A 15,775-nucleotide genomic window follows, 5' to 3' on the forward strand; every position below is an offset into this window, starting at 1 on the left:
CTCAATTCCAACATTAAAAATATATTTACTTTTAGCAAGAAAAATAATTTTGTTTCATTTAATTTCTAGTTTTCTCGGCGCTCCAGAGTTAAAGTATAGAACAAATGTGCATTATAGATTGTCATGTGCACCCAGGTATCATATGAGGTGCTCCTCATGAACTGGCTACATGTCATCTTCACTTTCTTAGAAATACAAAGATTTTAATATAATTATTGTTTCAACATCACTAAGTTGTCTCATATGGACACCTTAGGAATGCAAATGTTTCCCGTACTGTCCGGAGTGTCCGTACTGCCCGGGGTGTCCATACTGCCCGGGGTGTCCGTACTGTCCGGAGTGTCCGTACTGCCCGGGGTGTCCGTACTGCCCGGCGTGTCCGTACTGTCCGGAGTGTCCGTACTGCCCGGGGTGTCCGTACAGCCCGGGGTGTCCATACTGTCCGGAGTGTCCGTACTGCCCGGGGTGTCCATACTGCCCGGGGTGTCCATACTGTCCGGGGTGTCCATACTGCCCGGGGTGTCCATACTGCCCAGGGTGTCCATACTGCCCGGGGTGTCCATACTGCCCGGGGTGTCCATACTGCCCGGGGTGTCCATACTGTCCGGAGTGTCCATACTGTCCGGGGTGTCTATACTGTCCGGGGTGTCCATACTGCCCGGGGTGTCCATACTGCCCGGGGTGTCCATACTGTCCGGGGTGTCTATACTGTCCGGGGTGTCCATACTGCCCGGGGTGTCCATACTGCCCGGGGTGTCCATACTGTCCGGGGTGTCTATACTGTCCGGGGTGTCCATACTGCCCGGGGTGTCCATACTGCCCGGGGTGTCCATACTGCCCGGGGTGTCCATACTGCCCGGGGTGTCCATACTGCCCGGGGTGTCCATACTGCCCGGGGTGTCTATACTGCCCGGGGTGTCCATACTGCCCGGGGTGTCTATACTGCCCGGGGTGTCCATACTGCCCGGGGTGTCCATACTGCCCGGGGTGTCCATACTGCCCGGGGTGTCCATACTGTCCGGGGTGTCCATACTGTCCGGGGTGTCCATACTGCCCGGGGTGTCCATACTACCCGGGGTGTCCATACTGCCCGGGGTGTCCATACTACCCGGGGTGTCCATACTACCCGGGGTGTCCATACTGTCCGGAGTGTCCATACTGCCCGGGGTGTCCATACTGTCCGGGGTGTCCATACTGCCCGGGGTGTCCATACTGTCCGGAGTGTCCATACTGCCCGGGGTGTCCATACTGTCCGGGGTGTCCATACTGTCCGGGGTGTCCATACTGCCCGGGGTGTCCATACTGTCCGGGGTGTCCATACTGCCCGGGGTGTCGGGAGAGTTTATACTCTACGGAGTTCATTCCCAAGCTTTCAGTCATTTCATATTCTGGTGTTTGTGTCTTGATTTTCAAGATAATTGGATCTTTTGCTTCCTCACTTTCTTTATAAGACAAACACCTTTAGGTAAAGTTCACTATAAACGTGACTTGTTTGAAATGATAAATAGTAGGAATAAAAATATTAAAATATTAAAAATAAGAATAAATAATATTAAAATTACCAGGAGAATGGTAGTTCTTCTACATACAGACAAAAATTTTGACGTTAATGGTGATATATAAGAATATAACCAAAACATATTTAACTACGTAGGTATACTTATATGACCTGATATTATGAACTTCATTTCAACAACGATGTCTGTTCTTGGAGTGTTACGAATCATAATTATCTTACATAAATTAACTAACGTAATTATACATAAATACTTAACATTAATTAGTTATTTGACCAATAACTCGAGCCACAGACAGCTTGCTGCAACATTTATATTATAATTATTTTTTCTTAAAAGCTAATGTGAACCACTACACAATCTTCATGTGCACTCTATATCATCGAGACTTAAAGTGTACTCTGTATCATTCAGACTCTAAAGTGTACTCTGTATCATTCAGACTCTAAAGTGTACTCTGTATCATTCAGACTCTAAAGAGTGCTCTGTATCATTCAGACTCGAAAGTGTACTCTGTATCATTCAGACTCTAAAGAGTACTCTGTATCATTCAGACTCTAAAGTGTACTCTGTATCATTCAGACTCTAAAGAGTACTCTATATCATTCAGACTCTAAAGTGTACTCTGTATCATTCAGACTCTAAAGTGTACTCTGTATCATTCAGACTCGAAAGTGTACTCTGTATCATTCAGACTCTAAAGAGTACTCTGTATCATTCAGACTCTAAAGTGTACTCTGTATCATTCAGACTCTAAAGTGTACTCTGTATCATTCAGACTCTAAAGTGTACTCTGTATCATTCAGACTCTAAAGAGTACTCTGTATCATTCAGACTCTAAAGTGTACTCTATATCATTCAGACTCTAAAGTGTACTCTGTATCATTCAGACTCTAAAGTGTACTCTGTATCATTCAGACTCTAAAGAGTACTCTGTATCATTCAGACTCTAAAGTGTACTCTGTATCATTCAGACTCTAAAGTGTACTCTGTATCATTCAGACTCTAAAGTGTACTCTGTATCATTCAGACTCTAAAGAGTACTCTGTATCATTCAGACTCGAAAGTGTACTCTGTATCATTCAGACTCTAAAGAGTACTCTGTATCATTCAGACTCTAAAGAGTACTCTGTATCATTCAGACTCGAAAGTGTACTCTGTATCATTCAGACTCGAAAGTGTACTCTATATCATTCAGACTCTAAAGTGTACTCTGTATCATTCAGACTCTAAAGTGTACTCTGTATCATTCAGACTCTAAAGTGTACTCTATATCATTCAGACTCTAAAGTGTACTCTGTATCATTCAGACTCGAAAGTGTACTCTGTATCATTCAGACTCTAAAGAGTACTCTGTATCATTCAGACTCGAAAGTGTACTCAGTATCATTCAGACTCTAAAGTGTACTCTGTATCATTCAGACTCTAAAGTGTACTCTGTATCATTCAGACTCGAAAGTGTACTCTGTATCATTCAGACTCTAAAGTGTACTCTGTATCATTCAGACTCGAAAGTGTACTCTGTATCATTCAGACTCTAAAGAGTACTCTGTATCATTCAGACTCGAAAGTGTACTCTGTATCATTCAGACTCTAAAGAGTACTCTGTATCATTCAGACTCTAAAGTGTACTCTGTATCATTCAGACTCTAAAGTGTACTCTGTATCATACAGACTCTAAAGTGTACTCTGTATCATTCAGACTCAGATGTGTACTCTGTATGATTCAGACTCAGAAGTGTACTCTGTATCATTCAGACTCAGAAGTGTACTCTGTATCATTCAGACTCTTAAACTAAAGTGCATCACCAATCTTGACATCATAAGCTTCTTATATGACTGGCAAAGAAATTTACAGATAGCAACCAAGAAATAAGAGTCAATTTGATGTCCCATGATGTCCCATAGTTCCACATGTGTAGGGCTGGTAGTTACTGATGTGTGGGGCTGGTAGTTACTGATGTGTGGGGCTGGTGGTTACTGATGTGTGGGCTGGTGGTTACTGATGTGTGGGGCTGGTGGTTACTGATGTGTGGGGCTGGTGGTTACTGATGTGTGGGGCTGGTGGTTACTGATGTGTGGGGCTGGTGGTTACTGATGTGTGGGGCTGGTGGTTACTGATGTGTGGGGCTGGTGGTTACTGATGTGTGGGGCTGGTGGTTACTGATGTGTGGGGCTGGTAGTTACTGATGTGTGGGGCTTGTGGTTACTGATGTGTGGGGCTGGTGGTTACTGATGTGTGGGGCTGGTAGTTACTGATGTGTGGGGCTGGTGGTTACTGATGTGTGGGGCTGGTAGTTACTGATGTGTGGGCTGGTGGTTACTGATGTGTGGGGCTGGTGGTTACTGATGTGTGGGGCTGGTGGTTACTGATGTGTGGGGCTGGTGGTTACTGATGTGTGGGGCTTGTGGTTACTGATGTGTAGCCCCACACATCAGTAACAACTACAACAACACTCGCGTATGTATCTACCCCCTCTGAAACTCAATCAACCACACCAATTTGTTTTCAACAAGGTGTTACCAGTAATCCCGCCACACTCACACCTCTCACCACACAAACACACGTGTGGACAGAAAGACTAATAATATATATAACATATATTTAAGTGTCAATAGTAAAGTTACCTGGTAGGCTCACTAAGACACCCTCCGGTAAGGGAGAGTAACTGCTGACCAAGACTGTTAAAACTTATATCCCGTATAACAATGTTTTACTCTTTCTCTCTTCTGGCATTACGGTCAAGGTATCCTCCATATATTAATTAGGTAATTAGCTTTCAATTTGAATCTTTTAACAAATTATTTACGGTATAAGAATACACAATTGAACATTAATTCAATTAGAAATCCCTAATCATGATGAAATCCCTAATCGTGAAGAAAAAATCCCTAATCATGAAGAAATCACTAATCATGAAGAATAAATCCCTAATCATGAAGAAGACATCCCTAATCATGAAGAAGAAATCACTAATCTTAAAAAAGAAATGACTAATCTTAAAACAGAAATCACTAATCATGAATAAGAAATCACTAATCACTCGAAACTCTTTCTGAATAATACTCATACAATGTCCAATCAAATGTCCATGTTAAAAATAATAAATAATAGTGAAGATAACAATTCATCACTCACTGATCACTATTAATCCAGATTATTCCTCACGAAATTCATGACTAACTTGCATCCTGTATCACTGCCTCCGTCAGGCCACACCCACCACTCAGTCAGGCCACGTCCACCACTCCGTCAGGCCACACCCACCACTCCGTCAGGCCACACCCACCACTCCGTCAGGCCACGCCCACCACCCCGGGGCACGCTCACCATCACCCCGGGCCACGCCCTCCACCCCGGAGCACGCCCACCACCACCCCAGGGCACGCCCACCACCACCCCGAGGCACGCCCACCACCACCCCGGGCCACGCCCACCACCCCGGGGCACGCCCACCACCCCGGGGCACGCCCACCACCCCGGGGCACGCCCACCACCCCGGGGCACGCCCACCACCCGGGGGTGTGGGAAAAACCTGCTGGGATTGATATAAGAGGAGACTACCAGGGATTTGTACTGAACTAAATTAAAAAATTACTGTCTGCAAATTAATTCAACTAAAATCTCTAGCTAGGGTTGTAAATCCTAGCTCCTCTTTTCCTAATGACAGATTGTGGGCTGTAAGGGACAGGTGGGGTGAATGATTTAGTTGATAGAAGTTCCAGTCCACCTTGAGACAGCGATATCACATCAGCTTGTATTTTATACAAGGATAAGATTTAATAAATTCAGTTATATGACTGAACACTGTACTTGTACATAGTCTAGCCTAGCACCATAACTATTAACAGCCAATATATTCTTATACTATAAACAACAATTTAAATTATAAAAGTATGATAAATGACTTTAAATGTAGTCTAAGTACTGTTAACTAAGTACTAGAAATTATTCAATTAAATGAACTTATATGATAACTTAAAAAATAACTAAGCAAGCAATTGTTAATTTAATTTATATATTCAAGTATATATGCAATGTATTTATATTCAATTTATGATTAGGTACAGTCAGCCTGACTGAATCTCTTCCAACACCATGGACACTTATGAGGTCTTTACTTATTGTGGTTGAATCTTTTCTCACATAATGGACACTCATGAGGTCTAGTGCTTGGATTAAGATTCTACTGCTGCTCTACTATATAAATAAACTTACTGAGGTATGAGGCGTTGCCTCTCTTTATAACCGACGGACAGACTTATGTGATATATACAAGAGTTGTTACATTCTTGTACTTATAGAATATTAAAGTCACACGAGCATACAATTGGCCAACTATATACCCAAATAACCTTCAATATACTTCTCTGAATGCCAGAGTGCCTGTCTGACAGTGTGCCAGATTGCTAACTCTCTTGTAGCGAGTATAGGGATGATATTTTATATAACAGCTTTGCTGTAGATTGTTGTTGTAGCGTTGCTACGTGGATTTTTCTTTAACTGCATTGCAGAAAAATGATAGTGGTGAAGGTGGAGACAAGTCACTGTGTGCTCCACTCTACTCTTATAGATATAAATGTTCTAGGGTTTTCTTTGTAGATATTATCCAGGTACTACCCCAGTTCTAGAGAGTATTCACTGGTGATAAAGGTAACTAGATAAGGTGTTCTAAGCCAAGTAATGTTCGCTAAGGATCCGTCACACTTGTTCACTGTGTTGTAAACAAACGCATAGTCCCCCCGTAGTGCCGCGAGGTATGGTCGTGGATGCTTATTGTTCCCAAGATGCCCCCCCCCCTTCTCCCTTCAGAGGTAGCTTTCAATGAATATTGATTGATTATTTTTACTGTCTAGACATATGATTAAGATAAGATGTGATTATAATATAATTAGATATAGGATTTAAAGATTATAAGTGGTACCTGATAGTACCACTGATTCTTATTAAGGATTCAATTTTTAATCTCTACCGGAAGCGATTAATGTTCCAATAGTTTTTTAATTAAGAAATCCTTCTAGAAGCTTCTTGATCCTTGAGAGATCATGCACAAAGTCACGTAGGCATCTATAGGGCCCTATGGCGTACGAGATCATAGTGGCATTGTCATCTAGGATCAAGCTGTATAATGAATCTATTATGATTCGGATTGATTTTGATACGATTTGATATGATTTTGATATGATTTAGATATGATATAGATATGATATAGAAATTATACATTTCTTAGACGATTATTAGATATGGTGGGTAAAATTTCCCACATCTTCCAGAGGGAGAGAACTGGCACAAAGTCCAATACTAAGGATAATAGTAACCATGTGTATTCATCTACTCTCCATCGGATTGATAATACAAGTACAAATTTTGCTTGCACTTTTGTGCTGCTGTCCGTTGTGGACGATTGTGTCTGTTAGGAGTCTGTGGGTCATGTGGAGTTAGTGTGTTTTGAGGTCTCTCAGGATCTAAATGCAGCTGGCTCACTGATTCCATGTGGATGAGTTTGTCCAATGTCCTCAGGGAAGTTGTTCCTTTAGACAGGATTTTGACTATTCTCAAAATCCCCTGGCTATCTGGATGGACTGAGACAACTTTACCTAATGGCCAGTCAGCCCTAGGGCCATCACTGTCTACCAAGACAAAATCGCCAGGTTGGAGATTTGATATATTATGTGGGACATTGGCCCCATAGTGATGTTCTCATAGAGATGTAAGATATTCTTTTGTCCAAACATCATTCCATTTTCGGATTATGCTGGACAGTTGCTTACACCCCTAAACCAACTCGCTCTGACCCACATATGAGGGATCTCTGATCTCATCATCCACTAGAGATGGTACTGGAGTCAGAAGTCTTCCATACATTAGGTGGGCAGGACTTAATGGCTCATGTTGAGTAGGATCATCAGACAAGTAAGTCAACGGCCGGTTATTCACCCCTGATTCTATTTCCGTGATTACTGTCTGGAGTTCCTGAAGATTTATTTTCTGACGGTGTAGAGATTTTCTCAAGGATCTTTTGACAGTTCCTATTAACTGTTCATAAAATCCTCCATGCCATGGGGCTCTCGGAGGGATAAATTTCCATCTGCAATGACGCTGTTCCAGTGTGGAAGTGACTTCAGGATGGGAACAGATTTCCCGTAGACATGCTTCTCCAGCTACCAAGTTTGCTCCATTATCTGAAATCATCAGCTTAGGGCATGATCAGCGTGCTGCGAATCTGCGGAAAGCTTGAATAAATGATTGAGCAGTCATATCGGGTGTTACCTCTAGATGTACTGCTCTGGTGGTAGCACAGGTGAACAGACAGATGTATGCCTTGATAGGTTGCTTATCTGCAGTCCCTGTTAGATATATTGCTCCTGTATAATCTACTCCTGTCATCTCAAAAGGGTGTAGATGGATCACTCTTTCCTTTGGTAGGGGTGGTGGCCCTGGATAAGAGCAAGTTCTTGCATCGTACCTTCGGCATATCATGCAATTCTTCAAGATTGATTTGACTGACTGTCTTCCCTGAGGAATCCAGTACTGCTGTCTGATATGTGTGTGAATGTGTCTAACACTCCTCCATGTTTGATGATTTGTTGTGTGTGTGTAACACAATCAACCTTGTGATCCAATGATTTTTTGGTAAAAGCCATGGATGCACGGTATCTAGATTGATATCTGCGTGTTTAAGTCTCCCTCCACAACGCAGAATATTGTGATTTTCTTGGTCTATCCACAGACCGAGATTGTGTTTTAACTTATGGGAATAACTATGAAAATCTTCTGCATAAGTTTCTCTCTGGGCTTGTCTTACCCAATAGATAAGTGCATCTGGAAAAGTGTATTTTATACATTTTTCCTGAGATATTGAAACACGTTCTGTGTTACATTGATTAATTTGATGAGCGAGGAGTAACGAGTACAATCCAAGACTGATATTTGAGCTTGTTGCCTGGTGGTAGTTATGGTTTGTGTCGTGATGATGTGTGGCTTTTGTTCAGGCCAACTACCATTCACTAACCATTGAGGCCCATGAAGCCAAATATCTGCCTTTGCAAACTGTTTAAATGTCATACCTCTTGATAAGAGATCAGCTGGATTATCTTTTGTTGGTACATGCAACAATTGAAAGCCTGCGGAAATTTCTTTAATTTCCGAGACGCGATTGTTTACATATGGAGTTGGACAGCTGTCGTTTCGTACCCATTGTAAGACAGCTTCATTGTCAGACCATATAATGACATCTTTGAAGTTCATGGTAGACAAGACTTGTTTGATATGCACTGCTAAGTGTGTGCCAGTTAGCAATGCAGTTAGTTCCATCTGAGGCAAAGTCCTCTTTTTTAATGGAGCGACTCTGGCCTTAGAAGTGATAAGATATGATTGATTAGAAGTCACTAAGTAAGCACAAGCTCCAAAAGCTTTGGCTGACGAGTCAGCGAATACATGTAGTGATACTTCATCATTTTCCTCGACTATGTGTCTTGGAAAGATTATCTTTTCCACTAAAGTTTGTTCTTGAGCCACTTCCATCCAAGCTTTTTGTAACTGGATTGGTAGTGGATCATCCCAACCAACTTTAGTCTTCCAAGCTTCTTGCACCAATAAACGCCACTTGATAGTTAAAGGATTTAGTAGACCAAGTGGGTCGAATACTTTGCTAACTTGTGAAAGCAAATCCCTTTTTGTAGCAATGCAATAATTTACTGGCACAGAATTGATCGAGATCGTGTCCGAGATTAAATCCCACTCCATACCTAACACCTTTTGTGATTCTGGTACGTGATATTCAGGGTAATCTCTTGCTATTTGATTATTCAATGTTGCATTATTAGAGGCCCATGATTGTAGTGGCATGTTGGCACCTTGTAGCTCCTTGTTGGCCTCTTGATATAATTGTAACAGTTCAGTAGTACTGTTAACTGTCCCTTGAAAATTATCTACATATAGATTCTGACTGATTTCAGCCTTATAGGGACTTGATGATTTCTTCAGATGAGTATCTAGAGTCGCTTGCAACAGAAATGGACTTGACGTCGCGCCAAAAAGAATGGATGAGAATCTGTAAGTCACTATAGGACTATTGATAACTTCTGGGTTCTCTACCCATAGAAACTTAGTGAAGTCTCTATCTTCTTCCTGCAAACGGACTCTTAGAAAGGCCTTACTTATATCTGCAGAAAATGCATATTTGTTAAGTCTAAACTTCAACAGTATGTCATACAATTTCTGAGTTAGACTTGGACCTGTTTGCAAACAATCATTTAGACTGGTTCCTTGGGGTCCAGATTTAGAGCTACAATTAAAAACTATCCATAAAGGAGTCGTTTTGGATTCTCTCATTACAGCCATGTGTGGTAAAAAATGGCCTGTTTGCTTATTGTCGTGTTTCACGACTTCGATGAATTTATTCTTTAATTGTTGAGCAATAATCTCATGATAGAGTTTTAAATGCTCAGGCCTTTTTCTTAGCTTTGCTAATTGAGATTTAAATTGACTGTAAGCCATGTGATAATTGGTAGGTAAGGTTTTAAGGTTGATTTTCCAAGGTAGCCTTACCCAGTACTGTCCATCATGGTACTGTACAGTTTCTAAGTACTGATTGTATGCACAGACATCATCAGGACTTGGTTGTTCAGGAATTATTCCTATGGCATCAAGTTCCCACAATTGATGTACAGATTCCAGTCCATCATCAATCATGTTGGAGATTTTGAGTGGTGACTGTTCTTTGCCTAGTCATGCCACAATTACAGTTTCTATATGATGTGATTTTTCAGGAGTTGAAGGTTCAAGATCTAGTATAGGTCCTGTCATCAATATGCCTCCTGCTGATTTGAATATATTCATACCCATACATTCTTCTGATCCCAGAATGAATCGATGATAGTAGTCAGCTTCAATCAGGATTCCAATATCCCCTATGTAGTCAGAATCGAGCAGAGGATCTGCTAATTGGATTCTTTTTTCTTTTAGGAATTTAATTGTGGCTGCCAGACCAGTCACTTCCATTTCAGTAGGAATTTTATCAACTACTATGGCTTCGACTGTCCTTTGGGATGTACCTAGACAAACATTGAGTTGTACTACCGGAAAGGTTCTACGACCTGAATTGGTAAAAAACCCTGATATGGATGTAGATACTTGCTTTGAAGATTTAAGTTGTAAATCTTCTGCCATCTTTTTACTGATAAAGGTTTTCTGTGACCCTTGATCAAAAAAGCCACTAGTTTGAATACTAATTCCTTGATTGCATAGTTCTAGCTGTGCAGTAGGCAATATGGCTGTTGTAACAATTTCTGTATCAAAGTCGTTGACATTACTCATTACTGTACAGAATTGTATGGCTGTTGTGGTATTATCATCTTTTGGTTTTGCCTATGACGCAGGTTGATTATTGGATGTCTGTGATCTGGATTGAGTGTTCATATCACCACAGAGTGCTGTGTGATGTACACTTTTAGGACAATATTGGCAGTTCTTCAACTGTTACACTCACTTGTATCGTGCTTCCGTAGACAACGGATGCACCTATTCAGAGATTTCAGTCGATTGATTCGACTGGCACGGCCTTCATAAACTGTGCATTGATAAATGTTATGTCCTTCTTGACAGAATAAACATTTTGGGGCACTTGCAGCTCCTTTTGCCTTATCTGTCTTTGGAGCTTGATTTCCTACAGTTCTGTTAACTGTGGGGGATATAGCATAAGAGCCAACATTACTCTGTTTCCACTTTGCAGAGGAAGAGTTTTGTTGCCTTGATTTTTGACTGCCAGTTTGGACATTTTTGTTTTTGTCCGTGGATTCACCTTTGGGGATTTTTTCTTGTGATATGATATTGTTACAAATATGTAACACTTGTAGGTATGTAATTACATGCAAGTAGGTCATACAAATATTTAACACTTGTACTCCTCCAAGGATTTCCTTAAAGGATGAATTGTATCTGTAATAATGTGTATCTACATTATTCATGATGTGATGAAGCATTTTGCTCTTTATTTTTTTTCGGCTTTGCCTTTTCTATTAAGTAAGTCTCTTTGAGATGCTTGATTGTCTTCAGATTTTCTGAGGCTGCTTTCACTCCTGCGAAAGCATCAGATTAGCTGATCAAGACTATATTCTTGGATTAAGATAGTTATCTTAGATGGATGATAATACTTGTATTGACATTGTCAATGGGCTGTTAGCCTTTCAGATTGTTGATTAGTGATGAGGGCCTGTTGTGGGAACCGACCTGTGAGATTTATATTTATTTAATTTATATGAATTTATATTTACGTTAATTTATATACTTCGATAGCAATTTGTATAATGATGAGTGGACTGTATTTCTGCAATAATCTCTTAATCTCACAAATCGATCCTCTACACATTAGGGGGGGTTTATATTACATATATGCAGCCAATCAAATTACAGAATTAACTACATACATTGAAGAGGTTCCTTATCTTATAGTACAGCAGGTTAGTCCACCAGGTATAACTAGGGTGCAGACACCAAATTATCCTCTTTGAGGTAGCTTCCATCACCCAGTAACTGATGCACAAAGCCTTGCTTCCTCGTCTTGACCTGTCAAAAGTGCGCTAGCTGTGAAGCCAGAATCCTATATATGACAAGCTATATCAGAGAAAACGCTATACATGGAACAATAAAGACCTGGCTTAATTACCTTTAGTTTGAGGCTATGTCGTGCTCTAACCAGTTCACCCTATATAATGACATTAATGGCCATAAATGAAAGATACATGGGTTTCGGAAAGAACACTTAACTTGAATTTGTAGACAGCGTGTTGAAAATGGTACACCTTTAGTTTCCATAACACTACGTCCAAGTAAAATTAACAGGAGCCGTATTTGCTCCCGTGTGCCTCTGGTCTAGTATCAACAATGGCAATGTCTAACACTCCATTCTACTGACGCCTGGCCGACATTGTCCAGATATGATAGGAGCCAAATTTGCTCCACACGTCTCGGAGGTGACACAACAATGGCTGCCCCTCCTTCCTCCCTGACGCCTATCTTACATTGTCCAGATTTCAGAAAGTGATAGAAGGGTCACATTTACTCTACTTTAATATTGATAATTAAGTTAATTTATATGAGATGTTTTTCTGATGGTTAAGTCCAAAGACTAATGTATTTAAGAATAATTCCCAGCAGAATAGCTGGTGAATTATAATAGTATGTGGTGATGATATCCCGTTTTCTTTAGACGGTAATTCCACTACAAGTTACGTTTTCTATGGGTAACTTGTTTATACAACACAGCTCTTATCTGTCTGTATGATATTATTATTAAATGGTGTCAGATTTTCCGACATAATTCCCCAGGGGCTGCTCACGGGTCGAAGTCCTATTTAGAACAGACGAACACCGATACTCCTCCTTCGAATTATTTGATTAATTTGATGTTAGTAGTTAGTAATCACACATTTGTGTGTCTGTTCGTACAGGACGGATGTCCCGTACTAGAGTTGCAGGGGTTAGAAGTCTAATGCGATTTCATTTCCCTGTTAACTCTTGAAAGGCTAATATTCAAGCCTTATTACATATTATTTAACCCAGAAGACTGGATGTGATCAAGTACTACAGTCAAGTATGATTCAGGGACTGCAGTGAGATCAGTGACATAGATATAACTTGAAGTTTGTTCAGGTAACTGGTCACTGATATATAAACACTGAGGCCCATGGAATACATCTTGATTAAATAATAAATGTATCAAATCAGTCATCAGATTTATTGGGGTTTAATTTAGTTAATTGATTCAGAAGATTGAATAGCTCATCATTAAAGTAAAGTATGGTTCTGAGACTGCAGTGGGTTCAGTGACATTGGTCGCAGTGACTTGTAGCTGTTTTAGGCTACTGTTCACTGATTTGCCACTGAGGCCTCATGAACTCATCTTCAGCTTTAAATGATGATACTAACATCAACCTCTGTTGGTATAGTCAGCTGTAATCTCCTTAGCATAATGCTACTGGAGAAATATAATCAGCTGACAAATTTAGATTTCTATTGGTATTGTTTATCTGCAGGCATAGGTCTCCTCAGGCTTGATACTGGGCCTGAGAGTAATTTACCTCCTGCAGAGTTTAACATGGTTATACCCTGATATTTAGTAGGGCTACCGATGAATCGATGACAATAGTCTGTCCCTACAAGGAGACCGAAGTCGGTGAGGTGATCAGACTTAATATTATCTGCCAATTTTATTACTCTATTTCTCAGGAATTTGGCTGTTGCTCTCAGACCTTGAACTTGTAGGTCTACTGGTATTTTGTCCACCACAATGGCTTGTACTCGACAGACGTACCTGCCTAAGCGTACTGATGGTTGTACCACCTGGTAGACTTGAGGTCCTGCATCTGTTACAAACCCTGAGATGTTGAATGACGTCTGGGCTACAGGCCTTAATTGTAATTCATCTGCCAACTTTTTAGTGTTATATGTTCTCTGGGATCCTTGGTCAAACAACCCACGGGTATGGACCTTGGCCCTCTTATTCACGATGGTAATTTGGGCAGTAGACAAAGTCGTATTACCTTTAGACTTTGCCGATTGGACACTGTTTGTTTGTTGCACCTTGCAGTACTGTACTGTGGTGGGAATGCTATCTTCCACCTTGGGTCTTGAATACGTTAATTTCGTATATTTGCACAGTGCTGCATGGTGCCTACCCCTTCTACACCTGTTGCAGGTGTTGAATTGGGTATCACAATAGTCTATGTTGTGTGACTTGAGACACCTTGCACATCTCCCTAATTCCTGGAGTCGCTCAATACGAATGTCTCTGGTTGGATAATTAGCACAACGGTATGTTGAATGTTTCCTTTTGCAGAACATACATGTCCCCCAACCTACTGCACGTTTGGAAGTTACCGGTTTGGGTGAACTAGTAACAGTAGGCTTGGAGGATGCTGCTGCATTGTCAGATTTTCTGCAACTTGATGTTTGAGTAATTGGTTGATGTTTATTTGGGGTAGTTGTTTTACCCTTTAATTGACTATTATTTTCTATTTCTGAAGGCTTGCAAGAGGCTTTAACTTCCTCATTTGCTCGTCGTTTGTTTATGATGGAATGTAAACCTTCAGTGATGTCCTGTACTGTCAGGATGGTGTTATGTTGATGTGCATATAATTCATCTAGTATATCGCTGGACAATTTTCGTTGAAGGACTACTTTGGTCATCCATTCACTAGTAGTTATATCAACCTTAAGTCTGAATGTTCTTAGTAGTGACTCAAACTCCATGCTGAAGGATTGTAATGAGTCAGCAGTCTGATCAGGTTGAGGTAAATCCAGCAATTGTAGTACTAGATGTATGACAGTTTTCTCATTGCCAGCATTATTCCTAGGAAGCTGGACTGGGAAATTAGTGCTGTCGCTATTTTCATTTACATTTTCTACTACTGGTTCAGCTTCACCTCTAGTTTGGAGGCATGTTAACTTAGTAGCTTCAGGTATTGGGTTTTCAGAAACCACAGAGACTGTGGATAAATTGTCTGAAAACTGCTTAATTTCTGGTGGTATATTATTGGGTGAAGCTGTAGTGGGTGAAGCTTTATCCTTGTTGATTAAAGGATCTAATCTGGCTTTACATTTATTCTCAAAAAGATCCAGATCATCCATAACATTATCTACTTTATTTGATGTACTTGCTATTTGTTCTGATTCAATTATCCTGTGTAAATGTTCCAACCTGCCTTGAGTTTCTTCTTCATATTGTGCTAGGTCAGACAGGAATGGTTCCACATCTTCAACTACTACGTCATCGTGGACTTGATTTTGGTAAGATTTCCTATTTGCTTTCAATATATGCAATTGGGTTTGAATCTGTAACAGTGGTATTTTCAACCGATGATAATTAATTACAGGCTCATATAACAACTGTTCATATTGGTTGAGATCCCTTGTTAGTTGGCGTTTGCTTGCTATTAAAGCACGCTTTGCTTTCTGTGGATTAGTCATGGTGACTTGTTAATTGGGCACCACTGGCTCATAAATTGTGAGCAAGTACTGATGGTAGCCTAGGGTTAAATTCTGCACTCAGTAGGCAATAATCCTACCTCTACTAGAGGTTAGCACTTAAAATTAATACACATTATATATATATAATCATACACACTAATGATTTGAGTGATAAACCAGTGTCACTGGAAGTACCTTTAGGTTAGCTCTTCTATATCACCCTAGGATGGTAGAGACACTAATTAATCACTCAAAGGTGTAATGATCATAAGTAAATTATTATATATAT

At 40.6% G+C, this 15,775-nt stretch overlaps 1 protein-coding gene across 1 annotated transcript; it reads right to left on the reverse strand.

Moving 5' to 3' along the window:
- Positions 1-239: 239 nt before the first annotated feature.
- On the reverse strand, positions 240-1,319 carry LOC138364976 (dentin sialophosphoprotein-like). The gene has a single exon (XM_069325063.1). It carries the CDS (start codon positions 1,317-1,319, stop codon positions 240-242), a length of 1,080 nt encoding a protein of 359 aa, XP_069181164.1.
- Between the last annotated feature and the right edge of the window lie 14,456 nt (positions 1,320-15,775).

The sequence above is a fragment of the Procambarus clarkii genome, chromosome 15, assembly GCF_040958095.1.
Source record: "Procambarus clarkii isolate CNS0578487 chromosome 15, FALCON_Pclarkii_2.0, whole genome shotgun sequence".
NCBI classification, from domain to species: domain Eukaryota; kingdom Metazoa; phylum Arthropoda; class Malacostraca; order Decapoda; family Cambaridae; genus Procambarus; species Procambarus clarkii.

What these genes read in the sequence shown, in the direction of transcription:
- LOC138364976 (XM_069325063.1), bottom strand. Translation starts at nt 1,319, where the DNA reads ATGGACACCCCGGACAGTATGGACACCCCGGGCAGTATGGACACCCCG.